The sequence below is a fragment of the Cavia porcellus genome, unplaced genomic scaffold (genome assembly GCF_034190915.1).
Source record: "Cavia porcellus strain 051 isolate PalLab524CR breed Dunkin Hartley unplaced genomic scaffold, mCavPor4.1 scaffold_8, whole genome shotgun sequence".
NCBI lineage: Eukaryota > Metazoa > Chordata > Mammalia > Rodentia > Caviidae > Cavia > Cavia porcellus.
In genome coordinates, this window is record NW_026947491.1 from 16,211,336 (window position 1) to 16,236,999 (window position 25,664).

General features: G+C 48.5%; 1 protein-coding gene and 1 long non-coding RNA gene across 4 annotated transcripts in view; one reads left to right on the forward strand and one right to left on the reverse strand.

Moving 5' to 3' along the window:
• Positions 1-580: 580 nt before the first annotated feature.
• On the reverse strand, positions 581-3,578 carry LOC134477246 (uncharacterized). Its single transcript, XR_010049161.1, has 2 exons — positions 3,066-3,578; positions 581-1,722 (listed from the first exon to the last, which is right to left on the reverse strand). It is a non-coding gene; the product is annotated as an uncharacterized LOC134477246 (long non-coding RNA).
• Positions 2,777-25,664, forward strand: part of Sntg2 (syntrophin gamma 2) — an 85,762-nt gene continuing 62,874 nt past the window's right edge. For 2 of the 3 annotated variants that reach the window (XM_063254436.1, XM_063254438.1), the window contains exon 1: positions 2,779-2,970. In XM_063254436.1, the coding sequence (XP_063110506.1) occupies positions 2,902-2,970 (69 nt within the window). In that variant the 5' untranslated portion in view covers positions 2,779-2,901. Of the gene's footprint in view, positions 2,971-25,664 lie in introns of all 3 variants that reach the window. The other variant, XM_063254437.1, reaches the window with a different exon arrangement.

Genomic DNA, 25,664 nt, shown 5'->3' on the forward strand with positions numbered 1-25,664 from the left:
TCTGGACCTGCCTGGCCAGCCTGGTGCACATTCCCTGCTCCCACCCATGACGCCCTCTGCAGTGCTATTTGCTGAGGGCAGAAAGCGTCAGCCATGGGCTTGGACCGACTTGGAAGCTACCATTCCCTGTGTACCTGGTTCCGGACACAGCAGTGGAAGTGAATCTGAGCTGGTGCTGACTGAAGTCCAGATCTAAGAGGTGCCACTTCCAGCTCCCCTCTCGGAGAGCGGAGATAGCATATTTGGGAGCTCAGGGTCTAGGGCCAAACTACAGGAGATGTTGGCGTGGCTATTGTAGAGTAAAATCTGTATGAAAGGGGGAGACGGAGGGCACTGTATGAGGGGTGGAAGCGAGGCGTCCCACTCGAGTGACCTGGCTGCAAAGCACTTTCTTATCAGGAATGGTCAGTGTAAACTGGGAGTGCTGGTGCACACCTGTAATCCTAGGACCGGAGGCTGAGACAGGAGGATCCTTGTGAGTTCGAGACCATCCTGAGCAGCTACAAAGTGAGCTCAACACCAGCCTGAATCGCATAGTGAGAGCCTTTCTTAAAAAGACAAGAAAGAAAGAAAGAATGCATTACAAGCAATTTTCTATCAGAATTCTTTATTTACCCATATACTTTATCCATTTCTAATGTGCTTAATACAAGAAAAAAGGATCAGGGGAGAATAATCTCATAATTATTTCCATCACAACACAAGCTGAGGGTAACCCTGGAACAGTGCTCAGATCCCCCTCCCCATGGAAATCCAAGGATCTTTGGGTCGACAAAGTCACCACCACCTCTGTCTCTCTGTCCTCTGCATACTGAGGACAGGTCTGGGGACAGAGAGGAGTAAGGTCGGAGGACACACATTCTCCTTTCTACCTGGAGCCCGTTCTGAGAGCTCAAGAGCAGGCAGGCTGTCTTGGTGCCCGCTAGGTCCTCCTCAGGTCATCTCCAGGTATTCACCTACAGCACAGCAGGCTGACAGGCAGGATGTCACTTGTCCTCGGAGACGGCTAAGGTGTGCGTGAAGAGCTGAATTTATGGACGACACTTCCTCCACTCGGCTCATCAGTGACAGTAACGTGGGGCAGCTGCCTCCTTCAACCTTGAGCTCTGAGGGCCAGGGAGCTGCTGCAGTGGACGCCACACCCCCCTGGTACTAATGCCTGGGGTGCAGGGCCAGCATTTGGTCAATAGTTGCTCATTATGTAAACAAACTACTGAAAAAGGTATCCGAGGGCACACAGTGATAAACTATGCACATCTCTATCCATAAATCAGTGGCGTGGGATTCTGTACTAACTGCCACTGGAAAAAAATTTTTCTTAGAAGAACATCATAGTATCTAAATCTTTATATCTTCACACAGGGTTCAACATTCAATTAAGGAAAAGAAATGGAGGGAGTAAAATAAACTTCCATTGTTTGCACAAATGAGACAAACTCATCTGCAATAAGGGTTTTAAAGTATAGAACTTAAAAACTGAAAGGAGATTGAGGCTCTGAAAGCAGTAGGAGAATTCAGTAACAGTTTCATTTCCCTCCAGGTGCAGGAGGAGGTGGACTGGCGAGCAGGGCTGTGGGAAAATATCCCGACTGAGGGAAAGCGACGCTATGGAAGAAGACCGAGTAATACAGACACTGGGAGAAGCCTCACAGACCAGAGCCCGGGAAGCTTGTATTAGTCGCTCCCTAGAGGCAGTCTCAGAGGTCCAGAGATCTCCTAGACCTAGAATCAGAGAAAAACATGAGCGGAGAGCACGTCTGAGGTTGTCAGGTATGATTACATCTTATAAATGAGTTAATGACTAGGATACGTCTGAGAAAAAAATTCCCATATTCATTTAATGGTAAGAGTTGAGCAAAACATTTCCCACTCCAACAAGCACCCACCAGCTACAGTTTCCAGAGCCTGAAAAATTCTTTTCTTTGCAAGCTAATTAGATAGCATCTTTGTGTATCCCCTAGAGCTCAGACTTCTCAGAGATTATACTCGTGCATTTTTAAAAAAATGCAACTTTAAATATTGATCCGTCCCTCTCCTTAGAAAAATAATACACCGTTGTTTATTGAAGACCCTGCATTTACTTTGGGTCTGCGCCAGACAGGGGTGAGGAGACCTAGTTTTTGTGTCTTAGGAGCTCATCCCAGGGACAGCATTAAGAAGTGAGCGTAGATCTCTGCCGGGTCAGAGACTCTGGAAAGTTCTGCCCTGCTCCCTGCCTGGCTTCGGAGCCGGTCCGCTTGGTCAGGGCTCGCTGGTCCGGCTGTAGCTCAGACGGCCTACGTTGGGCGCCTCTGCGCGGACTCAGAACCTCCCGGCTAGCACAGTTCTGCGGTTAGGCTAGGGTGGTTGGAGCGCACGAACCCCGATTTCTTGGGCCACGGACGCAGCCGCGCCTCGCCTCGGGGAGCACGCGGGACGGCGGGGACCTGTGTCCCACGCTTGACGTCTGAGCACGCGCTCGACCCAGCGGCACAGAGCTTAGCAGCTGGGGCAGCGGGTGCGGGGCCCGGACCCCGAAGTGGGGGATCCTGGACTGTCACGAGCTCTCAGAGGAAGCTAAGGACCAGAACGGACCCCGCGGAGGCCAAGTGGGCCACAACTGCAGGTGCCGAGGAGGGCCGCGCAGCGCGAGTCTCCTCGCTCAGGATTGGGCGGGGTGCGCGGGTGCCCTCCCTCCCTCGCCTTCGGGGGGGGGGGGGAAGGGAATGGACGGGGTCGGGGCGGGGTCTCGGGGCGGGGGCGGGGTCTCGGGGGCCGGCAGACCTCGGACCGGTGGGCGGGGCTCAGGGGCGGAGCCCGAGCCGGAGTCCAGAGACCAGCGCTGCGCGCGGTGCAGAAGCAGCCCTTCGCGGGCTCGGGCACCGCGGGTCCTGAGCTCGGCTTCGCGGGCCGCGATGAGCTATGAGTGCCCAGGGCTCCTGCCCGCCCGCCGCCCCGCGAGGGCGCCCCGACCGCCCGGAGCCCGCGCGGGTGAGTGGGGCCGCCCCTTGTGTCCCCCCATCCCTCCTGTCCCCTATTGTCCTCCTGTCCCCCTGTCCCTCCGTGGCTTGGGGACATCGGCATACCGTGGGGCTTCTACGGGGCGGCGTCTGGGTGCTGCTGCTCGGTGACCCGCCGAGCGCTTGTTGTGCTGCGGGGCTGGGGTCCGCGGAGGTGGGGTCCCGTGGCCGAGGTGGCGGTGCTGTGGACTCTGTCCTTGCGAGGCTGTCGCCTGCGCCCGCCTGCCAGCAGCTCTGTGTCTATTCCGGCTCCTTCTCAAGGAACACCCTCCCCGCATCTATTTTAAAATAAACTATTGATTGACAAACCCAGAAATGCCGCCTTGAATAGACCTGGGAAGTTATGGGAAACCCGCGAGCTCAGCCCAGCACCCAGACAGGAGGGGCAGGGGTGGCTGGGGGTGTGTGATAGGGCTCGCTGGGGACACCGGACACTGTGGGGCTCACAGGGGACTAGGACCTGCCACGGGCTGCCGGACATGCCAGCTGCTTCTAAACTCGGGGCGGCGGCTATCTGCACTGGCTGGTGGATGCGGACACTTCTGTCTTGGGTCCTGGCTGTGCCATTCTGGGGAGGGATCACATCTTTATATGATGTGTGGAATGAGGGTGTTTCCCTATTTTTAAGTACTCGGTAATATAAACACCCAGTGCGTCCACTGCAGGAGGAACTGAAAGCCTAACAGTGACGCTTGGATTCCCTGGAAATAAACTGCACACACACACACACACACACACACACACACACACACACACAAAATCCTGACTTTCTGGAGATCACTGCTTTCTATTTTATGATTGTGGTGATTTTCAGAATGATCCCCTTCTGTGGTTAGTTGTTAGTAATTTTGGGAAAGGAAATTCTTGAGTTTGGTTTGTAACCATTGTAATTATATTGGAAGAATTGCACTTGTTACATTTTATAATCTGATTCAGTTGAGGAGTTTAGGAGACAATTCAAGTTAAAAGAAAATCTACAATGGCAAGAACTCAAGTGACCACACTGAGTGACCTGTTGATTGCTTGCAGGTGCTAAGGCGGCATGCGGCGGGGTCTATTTCGTGCTCTCTTAGCTGTAAGGACCTTGATGACTCAGGCACGCCTGAAACCCTGCTCCATAGGAGGCTGAGGCAGGAGGATGGCAAGTTTAGGACCAGCCTGGGCAAATCAGAGAGATCTTGTCTCACAGTGAAACTGGTGGATGGCGTAGGTCGATGGTGGGGGTACTTGTGGGTCTGATCTCACTACCACAAATGTACATATGAAAGGATTGGGAGGACGTGAAATGGCTCTCAGGAGCTGTACTTTTGGGAACTTTGGTCCACACCAGGGGACTGCCTTTCACCTGTGACACAGAGCAAGCTAAGAGCCGGATCCGGACTTGGGGGTCATAAGTAAAGCAGTGGGCTGCAATGCTACGTCCAGCCTGTACATGGTGAGGTCTGGACTTGTGTTGTTTAGAAGGATGTAGGTCTTGAGTTTGCACCTTTGCCTGACAGCAGTGACCTGCTCAGCCCCAGTGTGACTGTTGCTTGTGGCCTTGTGCATTTTTGCAGAGGAGGCCTGCATGGCCAGTGGACAGGAAGCCTTGCAGAGTTACTGATTTTCTTCTCAAAAGCTGTGCATGTTATCGAACCAGCATGGTTATGTAATAATTTCAGCTAAGAGAATTGGTGCTTCTAATTAGAAAAATAGAGGCAAAACAAGGGCAGACGTTACTGAGTCCATTGTATTTCCAGTCATTTTTTGATACAACATGGTCCTCTTCAAGCCTTCATTTTGGCCAGCTTTGGGGTCTGAGGGTCTTCTCTGGTTCCAGTGAGCATCTGGGTCAGGCTAGGGATGCAGCACAGCCCTGTGTGTTCCAGGGCTTTGTTGGGGGGGGGGGCGCTGAGTGCAGTGTGGTCTAGGGATCCTGCCTTTCCCTCCCACCTTGCAGCTGTGTCCATGGTGTCCCGGCCTCCCCACCCACAAGTGTGCATTGGAGAGGTGCTGGCTGACAGGCAGGATAGGGGATGCCTGGTCCCTTTCAAGGTGCATGTAGTAATGGGGGAGATGGGACTGTGCTGGGGTGAACTTGGGTCTCCTGGGGAGCTGCCCCTGTATGTCATGATTTCCTCACATATGCTTCATCTTTGACACATCTTTGTGATCAGTTGTAGAATTTCTATGGGTGTCAGTAACACCAACTGCAGGATAAAGTCCAGCGTTTTCAAACAGGAAGTGACCGGGTTTTACCAGGAAATGTGATGCATGTAGTAAATGTCTGAATAAGGTTATGAAAATGTTCACTCAGCTGGGGACAGTGGCACAGGCCCATAATCCCAGCACGCAGGAGACTGAGACAGAAGGATGGCTACAAGTTTGTAACCTAGGCTGGGTTACAAAGTGACACCCTGTCCCCAGAAACAGCAACAACAAAACAACAATTAGAAGGGCTTTTTGAAGATATCATATGTTAAAACTGTTATTTTCTGAGTATGTGTGGGGTGACAGCCTGTTCCATCCAGGTGTCTATAGGTTTCAGTTTTTATTGAGATCTGCCTAGCAGGAGGACCTGTGGGACACACTCTGAGAGAGGCAGGTTGCTTGTTAAGTGGGCACATTTGCTCAACACCCAGGAGCCAGTGTGACCGTGGCTTTCCCGTGATGTAGAAGCATTGGTCACAGCAGGGACCTGAAGTCCCAAGGGAGAAGGCACCACCCAGGCATGTGGGGGACTGAGGTCTGCACAGGGAGACCCAGAGACCACAGGGAAGCCCCACACCTGTGCCTGTCCCCTGCAGAGTGTGCGGGGCAGGGCTTGGGGTCCCGAGGGTTCTCAGTGTCTGATCACCCCCGGCGGCTCTCTTTGTACCTGACAGGTTCTAATTGCATGTGTCTGTGGGCAGAATGATGTTTAGATACACGTATATGCTGGGGACAGAGGAAGCCAGGGCATTTGTCATCAGCCTTCAAACCGCCTGCTTCGATGTCAGAGGTGTCTGCAGTGAGAGGAGACAGGGACATGGGAAGAGGCCCGAGGAGTCATCGGCACTGGAGGTGGCCGAGTGCTTTCCTGTGCGCCTGCATTGTCCCTGTCCTCCAGCAGCACTAGGTGTCTCTGCACCCCAGTCCCCATGCAAGCAGCTTAGCCCTTCTATTTCTGCACTAAGCTCCCTGATGCTGACATGATGCCCTGGCGTCCCTTGGAGGAGCTGTCCTTCCTGTGCTCTGTCCCCAAGGAGAGGGCTTCCTGAGCGCTCCCGGGGCTGCGGCTTCCCCTCCCTTGGCCTCTGTATTTCCTTCTGCTCCTTGTGATTGATGCTGTTAGCAGGGCCCTGGAGATCCTGATGCGATTTCCGTTAGGATTTCTCCGTGAAATAGCTGCTTTCAAAGGGGCCTGCAATTTTGGATCCCAGCAAGTTTGTTATTATCCATCAGCTACGTTTTAGTCAAACAAAGAATCTGAGTGTAAGAAAAATTGTCTCTTCTTTGAGCAAACAATTATAAAGCATTGTTACATTTTTAGCATATAGCAGAATCAACTTCAGAGGCCTCTTACTTGGATATCCCTGAGCTTTGATTCTGCTGGGCTGGTTTTGTCTCATCTGTTTCTCTTTCCCCGCAACCTCACACCATGAGGTGTATTATTTGCAGTATGTCTGCGTTGTGTTCTCAGTGAATGGCATTGTTGTAGACGGGCAGCGTTCTGAGGGTCAGCCCAGCCCTGAACCGCATCCCTCTAAATGTGCCCCTATGGCGTTGAAGCCATTGCTTTTGGATTATGAATTTCCTTTTCTTACCATTTTCCCCAGACCACAGCCCTAGGGACCAGGTGCACTGCTCCCAGTACACGGTGAGGAGGACTGTAATTATTTAATCACAGTATAGGAGATTATGTCTACTTTAATCTAGATGTAAAAGTGTTTATATGTGAATGTAAATGGCAAGTCCTGTGTGAGAGCTGAGCTCCGGTCTGGGACGGGGCTGGGGGGGACACAGCCATGGGAAGGTGCTCGGACTCTGCAGCACCTGTTTGCTGATGTAGCTGCTGCTCAGGACAGTAATTCACCCTGGCACAATGTGACACGACTGTTAGCTATCATGAGGAATCATAATGTGTTTTCCATGGAGAGCAACTATTTTACACCTAGCAGAGTCCCACCCACACTGCTCGGCATGGCCCTGCACATGCAGCCTGGTCCCGGCCTGCTCTCGGGCAAGGCTGGAAAAACCAGGGGAAGCTGAACCTGGTCCCCGACTTGTCCTCCAGCCTGGCTGCTGTGGCTTTAGTACTGTCTGATGGATGCCTGCATAGCTACCACATTGGTCTGCAGCTTCTGCGCCTAATGCGTGGACCCTATGGTACACACCAGGGGTGCACAGGTCTGCACCCAGCCCAGCCTCTCCATGGCAGCCACTTCCTCCCAGCAGGTCTGGTTTCCTCCCTCCTTGTCTCCCTGCTCCTCCTCTCCCTGCTCCTCTCCCTTCTCCGCTTCCTCCTCTTCTTCATCCTTTTCCCCCTCTCCCTCCTCCTCTTGTTCTTTCCCCTCTTCCTCTTCCTCATCTGCCCTTTCCTCCTCCTCCTCCTCCTCCTCCTGCTCTTCCCCTTTGGGTTCATCGACCCCCCCCCTTCTGCTCTTAGCGTGACGTGAGGTGCGTGGGTGCTGATTTCCCGCCCTCCCCGGGTTAAACGGCTATCCTGAGCTGCAGACTCCGAAGCCGGCTGCAGCCTGCCGCTCAGGCCTCATGCGCAGCATGTTTCTGCTTCAGCGAGCTCCTGCATGCAGTCCTGATCTTGTACAGTGGTGCAGGGACTGCACCATCCATATGGTAGCCTCTCACGTTCTGCTGCGCCCACTGCCTCTGGCTGCCTGGGCCTTCGTCTTCCCTGGACCTCAGCCCTCCCCAGACAGCCCCTAGCTCCCCATCACCCTGCTGATGCAGCCCCTGAAGCCCGGGGCATGCACCGCGGTCCCCATTGTCTCGGCCTCAAGCATGTTGCTGGCCGAGACTGCACCCAGAGGGCACAGCCATCATGCTGCCCCCTGGAGTGGGAGTTGCTCCGTCTCCGCCAAGAAGGGCCAGGCTGGGGGGTGAGGCTTGCAGCCCCCATGTCCCCTGCTATTCGTAAAGTGCTTCGGGTGGGTCGGGAACCCCGTTTTTGGTTCCTGAGCTGAGGATTTCTACTGTACTCACGATTAGTATTTGGGCCTAAGTAAAATTATGCGTTTTTGTTTTTATCTTAGCTAAATTTTCAGTCTGCACATCATTGTGACCCCTAATGGTGAGGTGTGATTTATTCTCTTCCTCATCCGTGTCCTGAAGATTAAGCTTGGTGATTTTTTTTCTCTCAGGTAATTATGCTTTGCCAAATGGCACTGTTTTTTCATGTTGTAATTAAGTTTGCACTATTTTCCTGGCAATACAGAATTACTTCGTGGACCTTAGCTCCAGGATGCACAGACCCCAGGTGGGTCAGGAGCTTTCTCTTTGGAAATGCAGGCTGGTGTCGACCAGCTTAGTGTGGACTGTGCGCTCCTGAAGGAAACACGAGTGGCTCATTTTCCTGAAACTGTCCTGGACGGCAGCAAAAGAGACCCAGCTTGGTCCTAGGTCCCTGGGAGTACTGGCTGTTTGCTGCCTTCGAGCTGGGAAGGGGATGCGAGGCACCCACAGAGCCGCCCTGGCCCTGCTCCCCAAGTTGTGGTTTTAAGGCGGTGACATCATGCACTCTTTGTAGTGGTGGATAGAAACACATCCTCGTGTGTGCACACAGGGAACCCACAGAGCGAGGTCCAACTCCTTAGGGCCTATCTGCAGGGATGGAATTCAAAGGTGCAGTTCAGGGAGTCAGTGCACTGGCAGAGGCCTGGCCAGGGGACCCTGATAGACCTGAGGTTCAGAACCAGCAGATGGGGGTGGCCCCCTTGCTGGCCCAGATCCCACACCCTGAGCTGCAGGACAGGGAGGTTATCTCTGCCAGAAGCCACTGGCCTATGTAGTGAATCCACAGCAGATGAGTACACGCGAGAGAATGCACAAAAGCACCTACTTCCGGCCCCATCTCCAAGCCGCGGACGTCTGGCTTTGTGCCTTACACACAAAGTACCTGTGGCTGAGTTTTGCTTTGTATTGTGTTGTACTGGTAACTGTGGTAACTGAAGAGTACAAGATTTGCCTGGGAAATCAGACAAAATTTTTAGTTCTCCAATGATATGACATTTTATCAAAGCTGAGCTAGCTGAGCTTTGTGAATCTCCCTAGATTTTATTAAAAGAAAAAAAAAAGGCCTAAAGTCAACATTATTTAAATTAGTATTTAGTATTTGAAATGCAACAGCAACAGGGATTTATAACTAAAATCTGTTATAATCTAAATAAATGGTGGTTTAAAAATAAATGTGTTCATTTAAAATCCAGAGAGATTGAAAAAGTATTGTGATCTTACAGTTTTTCTATTTTTAACTCTCTAGATGTAAAACACGTAAAACAATTTCTTATATACATATAGTATATATATTTTATATTTTGGCATTAATGTAATTTTATGTCAGACATGCTTAATTGACATTTAGGGCTCGGAATAATACAACACAGCCACTGGGTTGCTCTAAAGTCTAGGAAATTAGACTGAAACTGCTAATTACAAAAGATAAGGAAAAATAACAATAACATACACTTATAATAAGACTACTATAAAAATATAATTGTTCCAACAAGCAAAACAAGAAAAAACTAATAATTATGGGATATATAATGCCTTGACAAGATTTACTGATATTTTTGAAAATTAGTTTCTAGGTTGGATAATATATATATGTAATTTTTTTGAGACAGAGTCTTACTATGTAGTCCAGACTGGCCTTGAACTTGCAGTCATCCTCCTGCCTCAGCCTCCCGAGTGCTGGGATTACAGGCATGTGCCACTATGCCCGGCACTAGGTCAGGTAACATTATAATTTAAGCTTATAATTGAATATGAAAATATGTAGCATGGTATATTAAATTTAGTAGTATAACAACGAGGAGAGGCTGGTAGTTAAAAGAGGAGGTGAGGTTAAAGAGCTTCCAGAGGAGAGCAAGATACAAACCACAGGGAAATGGAGCCCTTGGTTTTAGCTTCTTGACAGGTCTCCCTGCTCCTTGCCACAGTGGCTACACTGGAGGAGCCCCAGCAAGAGTGGAGAAGGATTAGAGTTCCTGTGAGGGGGAAAGTCTCCTTTTCCCTGCAGCTTTGCTGGCGTTGGCTATGGGCTGATTTCTCGGTGATGCCCATTCTTTCTGGATCTCACATCCGCCACGATGGATGTGATCATTATGTGCTGCAAACATGCACTGATACAAAAATTAAAAAAACACCCAAATGCCATGATGCTGCCACCCTGAGCAGCTGCTGGTCCCCTCATCGGGCCGGGGGCCGTCGTGCTCGTGGGACTTGGAAACCTCAGTGCTTTCTTTACTATGCTTCTTTGTCATCAGTGCCTCTGCCAAATCCACTGTGACCCGAAGCTTCTTCTGGGGAACCACAGGCTTCTCGCCTTACAGCTTCACCATGCAGGAAGATGGCAGAAAGTTCCCGGAAGCAGTGTGAGGATGCTGGCCCCACTGACCTGGGCTGGGCACCGTGCTACAGTCACTGCTGTGGAGTGCAAAGCCCAGGGTGATGGCCTCTGAGGCAACCCGCATTCCTGTCACTCCTGAGTCCCGTGGTGTTTGCTCTGCGCTCTGGTACTTGCATGGCTCATGGCGTGTGGAGCCAGCTGTGTTCTGCACAGCTGTGATCTCAGCACTGGGAGGCTGGAACGGGAGGATTGCATGTTCAAGTCCAGTGTGAGCAACTTAGCATTTGAAGGAGACCCTGTAACAAAATTAAGAAAATAAAAAGGCCCCGAGATGGGACACCAGTGAGGCAGCAGCAGCTGCTGGTCCAGGAGGTGAATTTCCTTTCCTGTTCTTTCCCAGTGTGGGCGGATCTACACGGGGAATTTCTGAGCGGGACTGTCCCTAGGTGGCTTCGAGCCTGGCCTCTCCCCATTGGTGTGTAGGCTGTCTTGGACTGACCGCGTTGCTCCCTGACAGCTCCTATGTTGAGGTCAGTTACCCTGTCAGAGGAGTGAGTCCTTTTGCTTAGGATGGAGCCGGACCTAGTGGGCGCTGCCTGTGGCCAGGAGTGGGCAGCCAAGAGCCCCGAGGCTTTGGGAAGCGGGTTGGCACGGGAACTGATGTGTAACGTGGCTGGAGATGGCTCCACTTCTACACAGCAGTAATTCTTACCTGTTACGCAGTAAGCACATGGGGAGAAAATCCCTTTTGAAACTTGCAGCTGAAGAAGGCAAACTTGTATGGTCCACCCCGGACTCGCTGACTGCACATGAACCGGACACATTGCCGCTCTGACTGTAGTGAAGGTGAGGTTTTCAAGGTCTGAGGGTGCAGAGCCCGCTGAGTGCTGTCCTTTGACCACATCCAGCTGAGCCTCAGTCGGGGATCCGTCTCCCTATCTGCAGAAAGGCCGAGTTCGAGTCTCTGACATCCGTGAGACCACAGGCACCTCTGCCACAGGAAGCTCATCGAGTGCAGGGAATTCAGCCCCGATACGGGGCAGAGCTCACGTTTCTTGCTCAGGCCTTCCACGCACGATTTCATCCTGCTGTCGGCATTTTAATTCCTCTCTGGAATAAATAGAAAACCATATGCTTTATTCACCATCATCATGTGCAATAATGAAGCCAAATAAAACCAAGAAACCCTGATAAGTAAATTTTAAAAAGCAACAGTTCTTTAACACAATAGTCCTACTGAATTCACCCAGTTAGGCTCTGTGATTCCCTGGCTAGCTGGAAACACAGGCCATCACCAAAAAGGTGAAAAAATAGGCGAATTTAGACAATTTTTGGCACTGAAAACAATTTCTCATGCTCCTACTGTATGTTAAAACTGGTTGGAGTGCCTAATTTGTGTCAGTCTTAGGAGAACACGTATCCAGAAGCTACAATTTTTGCTGATTTATCTTTCATTAACCATCAGACTCTGGTTTGAGATGTTTATTTAAAAAAAAAAACACCATAAATACACTTCATTATTTGAGAAGTGATTGATGTTAGTGTCTAATTTAAAGTCTGTTTCCCAAGGGCGTCCTAAAGCAAAGAGTTTGGCAAATAGAGGTATGCTATGTATAAATCGAAATGGAAGGAGCCAAGAGATTCTGAATTGCATTAAAATAGACTGAAGAGCAACCCTCAGCCAGGTGAGAAAGGCAAACACTTGAAAGAGGTAACTGTAGCCAGTATGGTTCATCCATGTGCAGAGAGCAAGGAGTGGAAATTCTAAAACGGTGAAGAAGGCGAGTGGGTGTGGGGTTAGCAAGTCACCCCCATAGCTGGCAGATAAACACGAAAGAACTAATGCTAATTATTAATTACTTACATTTCAGGATCACACCCACATGTGCACCTTTTTTAAAGATAGAAGTATACTGAATGTGCAAACTAGTTTATTAACTTCAATACATTCGAGCTGTATTTTTTTCTTTTGGGCCAGGGATCGAACTCACGACTCTGAATTTGCCAAGCAGGAACTTTTGCCGCTGAGCTAAACCCCCAGCCTTGTGTTTTCTTTTCCAGGGGAATTTTACTGCCTGGGTGAGTGCGTGGAACATAATAGATGCTCAGTAAACAGACTTTAAAGAAATGGATCCTAAATTATTTTCTTCTCAAACTGTCTCTAGAATTTTAATGATGTAAGTGACAGCTGAGGGTCTTCCTTAGGTGTGACGTCTCCTGCAGGATAAAGAAGCAGAGATTACGAAGTGTCTCTTCTGAACGAAGCTCATCTCACAGTCAGTCCTTTTCTGTTTGCTTGCAGTGGGAAACCTCACTGCTTCCCGTGGGGACAAAGCGTTGTCTGTCATGGAAGCTCCGAAAGTCTCCTGTCCCCCTGTTGTCACCCTACTGGGAGTGCACTGTGTCCTTTGAGGTGAGACAGACCAGGTTGTCTGGACACATACATGCCCTCATTCGTGTCACCGGTGACTGCGTAGACAGACGCAGGACATACTCATCATACCCAGGACTCCAGAGCGAGAAGCTGGGTTTACAAAAGGATCCCTTTTCCGAAGCAATCTTCTCGTAACTGCGTGTGCACCTGTGCAGGTGTCTCCTGTTGCAGGCCCTCAGCCATCACCCTGCTAGCTCCCTGGGGATGTGCGTTTGAGACTGAGAAATGAGTCACAACCTGGCACTTCCTGCCCACTGCCACCGCCAGGTCCAGGGTCAGCTACTCACCTCAAGAGTCCTTAGGAGTTCTGCAGCTAGAGTGGGAAGGAGGGAGCCTCAGGTGTTTGGATGTTGCCCTCAGAACCAGCTTCCCTACCCTTTGCAGAGTTCCCAGAAAGTTCCCGGGTGTGCAGACACACCTGACCAGCTGGCATGGTGGTGCCCCTGGGAGAGGGCCCTGCAGAAGGTGGAGGAGCCCACTGTACAGGGCATTGCCATGGGAGAGCCTGGGGGACATTGACCAGGCCCCAGCCATCGAGTCCCATGATAGGACAGACCCCACCTCCTGGGTGATCTTCCAGTAGTGTCCTCCTGGGTGAGGATCTTCCCTGGGGAAACTGAGGCAGGACGCTGGGCAGCAGGTTCAGACTTTGTGCTGCTTGCTGTAACCAGGGTCTGCTGCCTACACCTGCCAGTCCAAAGGCCCTGGGCACCTCCCATCATGCAGTCAGGGTCACCTTGATGCCATGCTTCCCCTCTCCCACAAGAGGCTGCTTGGGTCAGGTCCTGTCTGTGCCCATGGGACTCAACCTCCTCGGGTCCGGACCCCGCTCCTTCCCCAACCTGGGGTCCAGGAAGCTCTTCTTGGCCCCCATTCCCAACAGTGCACCCCACCTTGCTTGCCTGGGGGAGGAACCCTCACCTGTAGCCCCTCCTGGCATAATGGCTCCATGCCCTGTATCCTGGGCCTCTACATACGAGCTTGGGCAGTGTCTGTGCTCCCATCCACTGGCTGGGTTTGCAGGACTCAGCCAACCCTCGCTTCTCCAATTCTTTCCTCTCCTTAGGTACAATCTAGAGTGGAGGTCAGCCCCCAGCCTGTTAAATGCTGCAGCCACCGGGGGTTGGGGAGGGACAGGGCACCTCAAGTCACAGGCCTCCCACCGGGCTTTGTTGTCCAGGATAGGATGCGGTAAAGGAGGCTGGTGTGGCTGTGCCCCACGTGGACTCCATGACACCTCAGCACAGTGAGAAAATGGCAGGAGAAAGCACATTAATAGCCAACCACTCAGGTGTTGTTAAAAGTCCCTTTTTCCACATCCATGAGATTATTAGTTTTTCATTTAGGCTTCAGTATTGTAATTGTCACCTGGTGCATTTCAGGCATAGTATGGAGAATTTTATTCTTATTTAACAAGGAGCACATCTCAAAAGTTACATTTTAAAAAGGCATCTTACTGATCTGTGACCCGGAGCCCTAATTTACTCAGGGTGGTGAGCTTCTCCGTTGCAGGGTCCTTGCCCTCGGTGTCAAGGCCCAGACTTGGGGGCCACCCTTCCCTGCATGACTTCCCTTACAGGGCCAACTACAGGAGAGGTTGCTGGGCCACAGGAGGAAGGTGAAGGTGCTGTTACCAGCCCCCCTCCCCCCAGGGCAACTTAGGGTCATGATTCTATTTCCCCCACTGGGTGGGGTGTGGCAAGATGGCTGTGTGATCCCAGCCAGAGATGCTGTGGGGAACACAGGAAGCAACATGCTTCAGGGGACCACGCCCACGGTCCTGTCACCTACCCATGAGGAAAGCAGAGTCGGGCTGTGTCCTGTGTCTTGTTCCACTGTGGGCACTCAGTTCCCGTCCTGGGGAGCCGTCTGAGGTGTCCCTAGTGCTGTGGGGCTGCTTTGAGAACACAGAAAGGGCCATACTGAAACTTTCATGTCCCACACCACACAGAAAAAGCAGCCACTTCTCTTTCCTTGAGAGATTCACCAAGGTGTTGCTAGGGAAGCTTCGCTGTGCTGCTGGCTCCCTGCCTCGGGGACAGAGGGCATCCACAGAGGGTGTCGTAACACGGGCCTGTGAGCTGCCTGCAGCCTTGTTCTGGTGTGGGGAAGCTGAGGCGTGGGGAGGCAAAGGCCTGGCACAGGTGAGAGCTGGCACTGCAGACCCAGAATATTAGCTTCTGCCGCCCCCTGTTCCACCTGCTCTGTCACAGCTGAGCTATGCGTGGCCATAGTGATTTTCCCCAGATCACAGCGTGGCCTTCTGCAAAGTACACAAGCAAACTGCTCAAAGAGCTTGACCATCGCCCTTGGTTGCCAGCGTCCTCAGAGTCATGGCAATGGTGAGTGTCTGCTTTTTCTCAGGGCCTGGTACTCACATGGCATTTTGGACACATCAGTAATCTCAGGGTCTCTATTCATATTCACGTTAGAGCTTGAAAAGTCCTTGCAGGATTTGAATAAGAGGACCCAGCAGAGCAGCGGCAGAGGCTGCCAGCTTAAATAAAGTATGATTCCCTCGTCGAAGCTGATATTTGGCAAAGGTTATTAATGAGTTTGTCACAGTTCATTTAAAGGTGAGAGGACAGAAAAACCACCCAGGGGACTTGGGTGGAACCTCCATTGACATCTCTGAAAACAGCCCCTATGTTCCGTTGAGAGTGAGCCAGGCACCCTTTCCCCCTGAGAGAGAATCTGATCTTTAGTACAGGAGTCAGATGTAGCTGTGCTGTAATTAAAATGCAGGTTGTGTTGCTTAAGGAAAATGTCCTTGGCTCTCCAGAATGCTGGAATATTTTAGGAACTCAATAAATATAGCATTTTTAGATTTAACTAGAGAGTGAGTTTTATAGGATATTCATAAAGTACCAGACTTTCTCGTTTGTAGCTTTTTAGGTTAAAACTGAATATCACCTCCATTCTCCTCCTTACATGAATACTGTATTAGGTCATTGTTGTACATAATTTTGGGTTTTTTTTTGTCTTTTTCCTTTTTATCAGTACTGGGGATTGAACTCACAATTGCCTGCTTGCAAGTCAGGCGCTTATGCCGCTGAGCTAAATCCCCAGCCCCTGTTGTACATAATTTTGACAAATCCTCCCCTGACCAGGTTTCAGTAGTGCTGAGTGTTTGTACGACATGTGCCAGGAGCTTTGGGAAATCTACAAGTTGTGGGGCATATGGTGGTCGGCATCCACCTGGGCAGGGGTGACGGTGGGGAACACAGGAGAGAATCCAAGAAGGAGATGGTGTGATCCCAGCAGAGCTGAGAGGAGCTATCCTCATGCTGGAAGGTTGTGTGTGACTTGAGCAATCTCATGGCTGACTGCACGTGTCTGAAGGCAGGAAGAGACTGCACATGGGTGCATTAGGGAGAGCGGTGCTTCCCTGAGATGGATCCTGTCCAAGACCTGATCCTGGCCGGACCTAGGGTCACACTGGCTGAAGCAGCCAGAGTACAGATGTGGGGAGAGGGCAGGACCACTGCCGATGGCTGGTTGTAAGTTTGTGAAGACGTGGACATGATAGAGCTTCTCTCTGGAACCTGCCCTCCTGGACCTCTGCTTCAGATCATAGGTTAGTGGAGTCCACCCTTGCCTTCTGTGCTTTTTTAATGTTGCAATTTAAAAACCTTGGGGGTGTCCACCTGCAGTCCCAGCACTTGGAGACTGAGGTGAGAGGATCGCTGAGAATGTGAGACCAGCCTGGGCTACATAGTAAGATCCTTACTCAGAATAAACAAATAAATAAATGCTCCTCCAGTAATGTTAGTTAAAATCTAAAAGAGTTCAATTCAGATGAGATGGATCTCTGCAATTATTCAAGAGTACTCATCTTCTAAAGGACTTGATTATAAAATATCGCTTATTGGCTGTAGTTTTGAACCACAGAGCTTCGTGTTCAACATTGTAACATAATTAGTTACAAGTGTTCACCAGCTCGGAGAAGCCTGTTAAATCCAGTAATTAAAGTTTATTTTCCCCCCCAAATTAGAAGGTTTTGCCTGATGTAATTTCACAGTCAAATGTGACACTGATGAAGTAGGTGACACATCTGGCAAAGTTAAGTGTCTTACATTTATTCGTTGTGCTTTGCTGCCTGCCGTTTGTTTTTCTCAAATGAGTCTCTATTTGATTGTTTTTTAGATTTTTTAAAAGAAAAGCATCTTTACTCAGAAAATAAATCCTGACAGTTTATTCGTCTTTGTGTGTGTGTATGTATATATATATATATATATATATATATATATATATATATATTGCACTGCCCTACTTCAGACAGTGACATTTCCCTTATATAGTAATGGGAGTTTGTCTTTGACTTTGCTTTTGAAGTCAGAGATAAATTCCTAGTTAGAGAATATAAAGAACTGTTTTGAAACTTCAGCAGGAATCATCTGAGTGGCTGGTGGCTGGATCCCAGCAATGGGAAATGGAACTTTGTTTTGATTGTTTTCATTTCTTTTAGGACTCTTGATTGTGTAAAAGCTTTCCCCCATTTTTGTCTCAGTTACAGTACACTTTAAGCAGCTCAGGCCTCTAGACACTGGCAGTGTCTTGAGGAACCCTGAACCCCCTGTGAGTTCGATCCTGTCATTCAGAGAGTACAGCCCTTTGCAGCAGTCTTGGATCTCCCTGGTGCCCTTCTGCAGGAAGGGAGTCACCCGGCAGCAGGCAGCCCTGCCCTTTCTGCTCAGACCACCACAAAATGGGTCATTACTGGCCAGTCTCGCTCGATTCCCTTCGTGGCCAGACGCAAGCATTTACAAATGATTTTATTCCTGGACTGTGCAAAAGCATAAGCCCTGGTTCTGTGGCTGCCCCGGACTGTGGCTGTGCCTGCCTTGCCATGACTGATGGCTGGGACTGGTCACAGTGCAGTCCCCTGAGGGTGGAGACCTTGACTGTTGGGTGAGAGGCCCTTGATGTGGATGCCCACAGGGGTGTTCATGGGGGAAAGCTCGAGGGCCCTGGATATCACCGCTGTGCATTTCTGCCACCCTCCCACAGCCTCTCCCTCTGCCCTTCTCCTGTTTAGTCACTGTCCACATCCCTGTCCAGCCCACGAACCCTGGCTACATGGGGGCTACATCTCTGCAGGCCGAGCCAGCACTGTTCGAGGCTAATCCAATGGTTCCCATAGGTCCCTGTTGAGGGCCTTCCCACCCCTGACTCCAGGCTGACCTCGCTGCCCAACTCCTTAGACCTGGCTCCTGCTTCCCCGCTCCTCTACTCTGTCCTCCTGGAGCCCACCGTGTGCCTTTCCTTCCCCCTGTGGCTCTGGGCCTTGTCAGCCTGACACCCCCAATCATCAGAAGATCTGAGTTCCCCCTGCGTGGGAGCTTCCGCTAGCCGCTGCCACAACCCATTTCCACTTCCCAATTGGGTTCATCAATGGACGAGCTGAGCACAGGGTTTCCTAACTGTGTGTTCCAAACAAAAGCTAATTATGTATTTTTTTCCCTTAAAATTAAGATCAGACCTGCTGGTATAAAGCACTTCAAAAGATAAGAGAGGGAAAAAAATACCATTTCTGGAGAGGCTAAAAGGTATAATGATGTAGGCAGCAGCATAAATCCTCCTCATCCCACCACTTTGACATCTGATGTAAATTACGCTTCAAAAATACACCTGTGTGTCAGGGCCCAGGCAGGCGGGCGTCAAATGAGTGGTTTGATTTCGGAGTTTGCTGCGTGTTCAGTTCCCTGGTTCTGTCAACGTTCAATCAAGCAAAGCAGGCGATGGCGTGGTAATTTAAATTCAGAGGCCTGTGGGAAGCAAGATCTCAGCAAATCCCAGGATGCATGCCTGCTGTGTGTTTGGAGAGGACGTGGTTTCCTAAGAGCCTCTGCAGATGTGGTGCCTAGTCTGTGTCTCCGGACATTAATCCTGTCTCTGGGTGGCTACGTGTTCCTGCCGGAGTTTCCGGGTGCTTCTCTCCTCGGGATCCTGACCAGGAGAGGATGGCTGGAATTAGGGTCGCCAGTGTGGCTTTGACTTCCACACCTGCTCAGAAAGCTTTCTCAAGCTGTAACAGTAAACTTTCCTTAAACACATTCTTTAGAAAAATATTCAACTTAGTCTTTAGTGCATCTGGAAATAGGTGAAGGTTTCAATTTTTTTCCCTCTTGGAAACAATCAGTTGTTCTAGCACTGTGAGTTTTTATTCCCAACCTTTGAGAATTGGGTTTTCCTTGTACTATGGGACTATCCAGGCCCTGTCTTCTCTTCCTAGGCTTGGTTTCTCTCTTGATGATATAGTGGACACATTGTGTCAACTTGAGAAGTTTAGAAGTTTAAGCCACTCAGCAGGGAGCCAGGGTCCTTTGTAAACATCCTCATCCTGTGCAAGAGGAAGGCTCTGAAGTGGCAAAAGTGCTACACTGCCCTGGAGAGGGGTGGCCTGTGTACAATATAAGGGAGGAGAAGAGGCTTGCTCCCTGCAACCCTTTTGCTCTGACTGCTTTGCTATCTTCTGCTGCCTTGAAGTATTGCCCCAATGCCATGCCACCCTGCCTTGGATACAGCTGATTATGGCCTGAAACCTCCACACACTGTGAACTAAATAAACCTTTCCTTCTTTACTTCCTTCCTTCTTTCCTTTCTTCTTTACTTCCTTCCTTCATTCTGGGTGTTGAGTATTTTGTCCCAACAGTGAGAGAAAAGTAACCAAGACACCTGGCAACTGTACTGCCCACAGCTATAACAACGTCATAATACCAGGTTTCAATTCTGAGATGCCGTTAATAGTAAGATTTGCCATTATTCCATGAAATATTGCAAAGTGCAGATAAGGCTGTCCATGACATTTGAAACAATTGTTCCTATTGTAACATGGAACTCCCATTTACAGATGCTACCTTATGAAAACACAGGCACGCTAGGAATGGAAGACCACCTTCAAACAGTGACAGTTTCTCGCAACAGGCACTCTCCTGGCCTCGTGACTGTCACAGCTGCATGGCTTGCTTTGCAGTGCTGAACATTTCATCATCTGAGGGACCCTCTGTATTCCTCCATGTTCACCTACCAGAGGCCTCTTGGTTGCTTTCTGGTTAGGGCAATTACCGATAAACCTGCTAGAAATAGCCCAGTGGAGGTTTCTATGTGGATTAAGTTTTCAACTCTTGAGTAAATAGGAGAGGACACAGTTGCTGGACTGTGTGTCCCCATGGAAAAGTGTCACACTGTCTTCCGAAGTGGCCGTACCATTTTGCCTTCCCACCAGCAACAACTAAGCATGGCCCCCTGGGTTTCCGGTCCTCACTGGATATGTGGGTCTCCCCTGGATTTGGGCCATTTTGAATGGCTGGTGCTGCAGCGTTCTGATTTTGGCTTACAAGACCTAAAGCTACATTTGTTGGGAGTCTTTCCACAGCTGAGTTGCCAACTGGGCCTTCTTGGTGCTATGTGTCTATAAAACTTTAATTGTTTCATTGGGTTGTGTAATTTCTGTGTATAACTGTGACTCTTCACTTGTTTTGCTCTTGAGTTGTCCTAATCTTTAAATTTCCTGTGTGTGAGTCTCCATCAAATACCTGAGATACAAGTTTGTGTATACATGAAATGAAAGGATTCTCATTCTTGGGATTCCTTTTTGTTTTCTTAATAGAACCTTTTAATGAACAATTTTTCTATTTTATAATGTGGACTAATTTATTCATTTCTTCTAGTTTGGAACATTTTGTATCCCCTTCAAGAAATCTTTATCTACCCTAAGTTTATGAAGATATTTTTATTTGCTTTCACTTAAATACTTGATTTACCATCCTTATTTACTTGCAAGCTCAGTTACAATTGATTTTTTTTGTATCACGAAGTAGGATTTAAGGCCCGCATTTTTTCTTTTTATTGTAAAGATTATTCTTTCCAAACTTTACTGCAACATCACATTTATGTCAAACAAGGTGGATGTCTTTTTGGGCTCTGTATTCTCTTTATTCTATTTGGCTATTTATTTGAGTGAATTCTGCCTTGGTCTAATTGCTGTAGGGTTATAATAATTCTTGATATCAGCAGCATAAATCTTAAGCTTTGTTTTTCTTCATGATTTTCTTGCACGTATTCGGTACCTTAGTTATTTTTCTCTCATTGATGGGACAAAATACCTCACGCCCAAAGTTTAAGAGGGGAAAGATTTATTTAGCTCACAGTTTATAGAGGGTTAAGTACCTATTTGGCTGGCTCTAAGGCAAGATACTACGAGGCAGAGGGGTAACAGTTCATGACAGTGGAAGATACCAAAAGCAATAAGAGCAAAAAATGGGGAGCAAGCCTCTTTTCCTCCCTGTACTGTGTGCAGCTACCTACCCTAGGACAGGTGTAGTACTCACTCTTTCATCCCAGCACAAGGCAATAGCCAATCACAAACTCTAGATTCAGCTACCTCCAAAAGCCTGCCCCCTTGACCGCAGGAGGCTTTGGGGGGACATCCAGACATGAGCCATAACACTTGACAATCTCAGCAGGAAGGGTTCCAGTAATTCAGGGTAGCATGTGACACATACTGTGAGTCTTATGGGACATTACTAGAAGGGTAAGGAAGTTTCTTTCAGTGAAGTCTTTACTGTGAATGGATAATGCATTTGTTTAGGATCTTTAAAGTTCCTCATGGGCCTCTGGATTCCCCAGCTGGTCTGTGGTGTGGTTACTGTCTCTCCAGTGACCCTTGTATCCATGCTGTGCAGAAACTCTGGTGCTAACCCCGGCCAGGCTCACAAGCCAGGAGTCCTTGGTGAAACCTCCCCCAGACTCCCAACTTTCACACACTGTTGTCACCAATGTTCATTTTGGATACTTTATTCTACATTGGGTCAATATTATGTATTATGAGTTACACTGACTTTCAAACTACGACCTCCTCTTATACTCCTTTTTTCAATTACTGTAAAACTATTTTCCTGGATTAGATTTGATGATGTTTTCTTTAGGATTTTTATGTTTTATGCTCAGAAAGGTGATTGATAGGGCATGTTACTTTATTGCTTTCTGTTTGTTAGATTTTAATTGATGCTGGTTTTGTAAGTGAGTATAATGAAGCTGTGTATTTTCTATTCTCTGGAATAATTTGTATGGTGTTCATTTTTCCTGAAATGTTTGGAAAAATTCATTGACGAAAGCATATGAGCCTGAATCTTATGTCTACAAGGATTTTCATAGTAAATTCGCTTCTTTACTAGGTGCAGGAATATTCATAGCTTTGTTTCCTGTTGTGTGAGTTTTGGGAATCTCTGTGTTTTATAGAGTTTATCATCTGAGCACAAATTGTCAAATGTGGAGAAATGCTATCCCTGATTATCTCTTCCCTTTGCTGTGTGCCCAGGGCCCATTGCGATTTTCTCCTGTCCCTAGTGCTGGTACCTCCTGGGTCTCTCCTTGTTTCTTGCTCCTTTCAGAGAGTTGTTTGGCTTTGCTCCTTTAGTTAATCTCTCTGCTATTTTGTCCATTTCTATTCTCACTACTACGTCCATTCCTTGCTGTTACAAGAAACTTAAGATCAGAGGCCTGCAAGCTGTTTTTACAGCCAGCTGGTCCTGTGGTCTCTGCTACTAAGCCAGTCCTGCGAGGGCCATTGGTGGAGGGTTGTTTTCAGGTGTGGATAAAACTTTATTTAAATGCACGGATACTTGACCTGCATGCTGAGTTCTCTGTCATGGGGCTACATCATTTCTTCTCAAGTATAATTTTAGTTTCAGTTTTTTACAGTCAGATATCACTTCATCCCAGGGGCACCATCTTGAAATGCCCTGTTAGGTGACTTTGTCACTGCAAGACCCAACATACACTATATTTGTGCAAACCTGGAAGGCTACCAGGTGTTTAGATTATACAGTTTCTGGGGACCTCTTTGGTGCATGTGACCTGTCGCTGACTCTAATGGTATGTGATGCATGACTAATTACCAATGTGATTCAGGCAGTGAATTTTCCCTAAAACAGTGTTCTAGCTGTGTTCTATGGCTGTTAAAAGCTATACTTTCACTATCTGATCAAAATATATTCTGGTTCCGGCTGTGATTCTGCAGCAGAAGACCCCTGCCCCTCAGCCAGTATATTTCAGTTTGTCAGTTGCCCAGGTAACAGTTTCGGTCACAGTTTCTGTTACTTTTGTTTCTCAGAAACAGCTGGTCACTGTGATGCATAGCTTGTCACTAGGGTGCACATTGTATAAACCAATCCCCAGTGGAACTGTCATTCTGCCTCTACACTTCCTGTCTGCTTATCCCATATAAGCCCTGGACCACCAGATATTGGGGCCTGATATTCTGGGAGTGATCCTGATCAGTGCCCATTGACGTAAATAAATCTGCCTTCAAATCCTGGATGTCCTTTTGGTGTTTCTGTTTACTGTTGTAATATGCCTTGCTGATCTGCAATAATTTGGGAGCACACTTTAATTTTCAAGCAGAGGTGATTTCCTGTTACAACGTTAGCTCATTTCCTGTTGCTGCTATGTGGCCCTGTGCATTTCTGTGGCCCATATGCCCCACTCTGTGATCTGCTTTGGCAGGTACCCCACATGTTGTCTAGAGAACGGGCATCTCTCCTGTTGGGTATGGATGTTAAGACCAATTTGCATGCTACATCAGGAATGATTCTCACCTGGTCACAATGCATATACTTTTTTGTGCATTGTCAAGTTTGGTTAAACATTTTATTGAGAATTTTTTGTAACAATGTTCATCAGAGACACTGCCTGTGCTTTCTTCTCTTGGAATCTGTTTGCTTCAGGTGTGCCAGTGATGATTTCCTTAAATTGTTTTGGAAGATTCCTTCAGCTCTGTTCTGTGGGAGAGTCTGCACAGTAAGTACTGGCATCACTTCTTTGTACACTTGGTGGAATTCTGCAGTGAAGCCATCTGGCCCTGGACTTTTCTTTGTAGGGGGATTTTAATGACTGCTTCAATTCCTCATGTGTTATTCATTTATTCAGGCTTTGTGTTTCTGTCTGATCCAGGCTTGGTGAGCTGTGTTTTTCTAGGAACTTACTTCTTCCAGGTCTCTCAATTTGTGGGCACATTTGTCGCTCATAGTAATCCCTTATGTCCCATTTTATATCCAAATCCAAGGCATCTCATAATTCCTCGACTTTTGTTTCTACTTTTATTTATTTGAATTTGCTTCCTTTTTTTGGCTTAATTAGGGATTTGTTGTTTTTCTTTTTCCAAAAGAACCACCTCTTATCCCGATGGATTTTTCTATGGGTTTTCTGTTCTCTATTGATTTATTCATTGTCTATTCTTTATTTTTCCCTTCCTTCTGCAAGCTTTGGGTTTGTTTTCTTTATTCTTTTCATAGTTCCCTGAGGTACAGTTTTAAATGTCTTTGGGAGCCTCCTTCTTTTTTGATGATAGACTTTACTCCCTCTCGGAGCTGCTTTGGCTGTGTCCTGTCTGTCTTGGTGTGTGGCGTTGCCATTTCTGCTTGTGTCTGGAATTTGAGAAGTAGTGATGTGACACCACATGTAGGTGGCAAGCCCTGTTTTGGAGGACTGCTGGCCTTCAGTACCAGCAAGGCCACTAATGAGATGTCTGGTTTTCACAACTTCTTTTGGATTTGATATTTCCAGTTGTCTAAAGAAGATTATTTACAGGTTATACAAATAATTACAGAAAATCGGGCATATTAAGTGCCCTTTATAGTGGTCACTCAACAAGTTGTAGCAATAATGATTTTATTCTGGCATCAAATGGAAATAATTTTGTCTGATTACCAGTCTATGACTGTGTCATCACTAATGTGTGACATTTTGCCCTGTGTCCCTGTCTTGCTACATCATGCATTAAAACTTTACACAGGGTGTGGATCTTAACAGGGGCTGATGTCACAGCTGTGTTGAATGCTACCACGAGAAAACAGAAATGCCATTGTAAAAATCCATATGATCTGAAAGGAGCTTGACCTCCTCTCCTAAGCCTTGTTCTGTGAGAGCTCCTCCAGGTTCCACAGCTTGGAAGCGAGAAAGCCTGGACACCAAGAAGCGCCATGGCCGGGGAAAAGCCCAGAGCATCAGGAAGCCTGCCTGTTCCTTACGGATGGAAAAACCAAGTCAGAGAAAGCCAGGGGACATCACACAGTGGGTGAAATAGTTGTCCTCTTAAACCCTGCGAGGGCGGAGCAGCAGTTCTGGGAGCAGACTCAGGAGACTGGCATTGCAAGCCCAGGAAGGCATCAACATACCTTCCCAGTGTGGAACAGGACTGCGGAGCTGGGGTTTCCATGGCTTTGGGGTGACCCTGAGACCCCCTCACACCCCTAGAAAGCCCGATGTGCTGTCTGTGCCTGCTTACTCTCCTTCCCTCAGAGGTGAGAGTGACTGCCTCTGGGGCTTCCTCCAGCACCCTGAGGCCCTGGGGTGGGGGTGGGGACAGTCAGGGGTGAAGAGCAGGGACTCTCAACAGGGAGAGGTGCTTTCCCATGGATTGTCTTAGCCCAGGGCCCACGCTTTTGTCCATCACTTGTTTTTAAAATGTTTTCTCCAAGTTGAGCTTCATGTAAGTGTAGATAAATGCACACCCTTTCCTCCTGGGCAGCTCTGCAGCCTCTGCACACAACAGGCAGCAGCAGCAGGGAGAAGCCCTGGGCAGCAGTTTCCACATGCCAGACATTTGCAGTGGAACAGAGGGGCTGAGTGATGCCATACTGGAATTGCTAGCCCTGGAGTTTTCAATGCCTGAGTTTTTTCC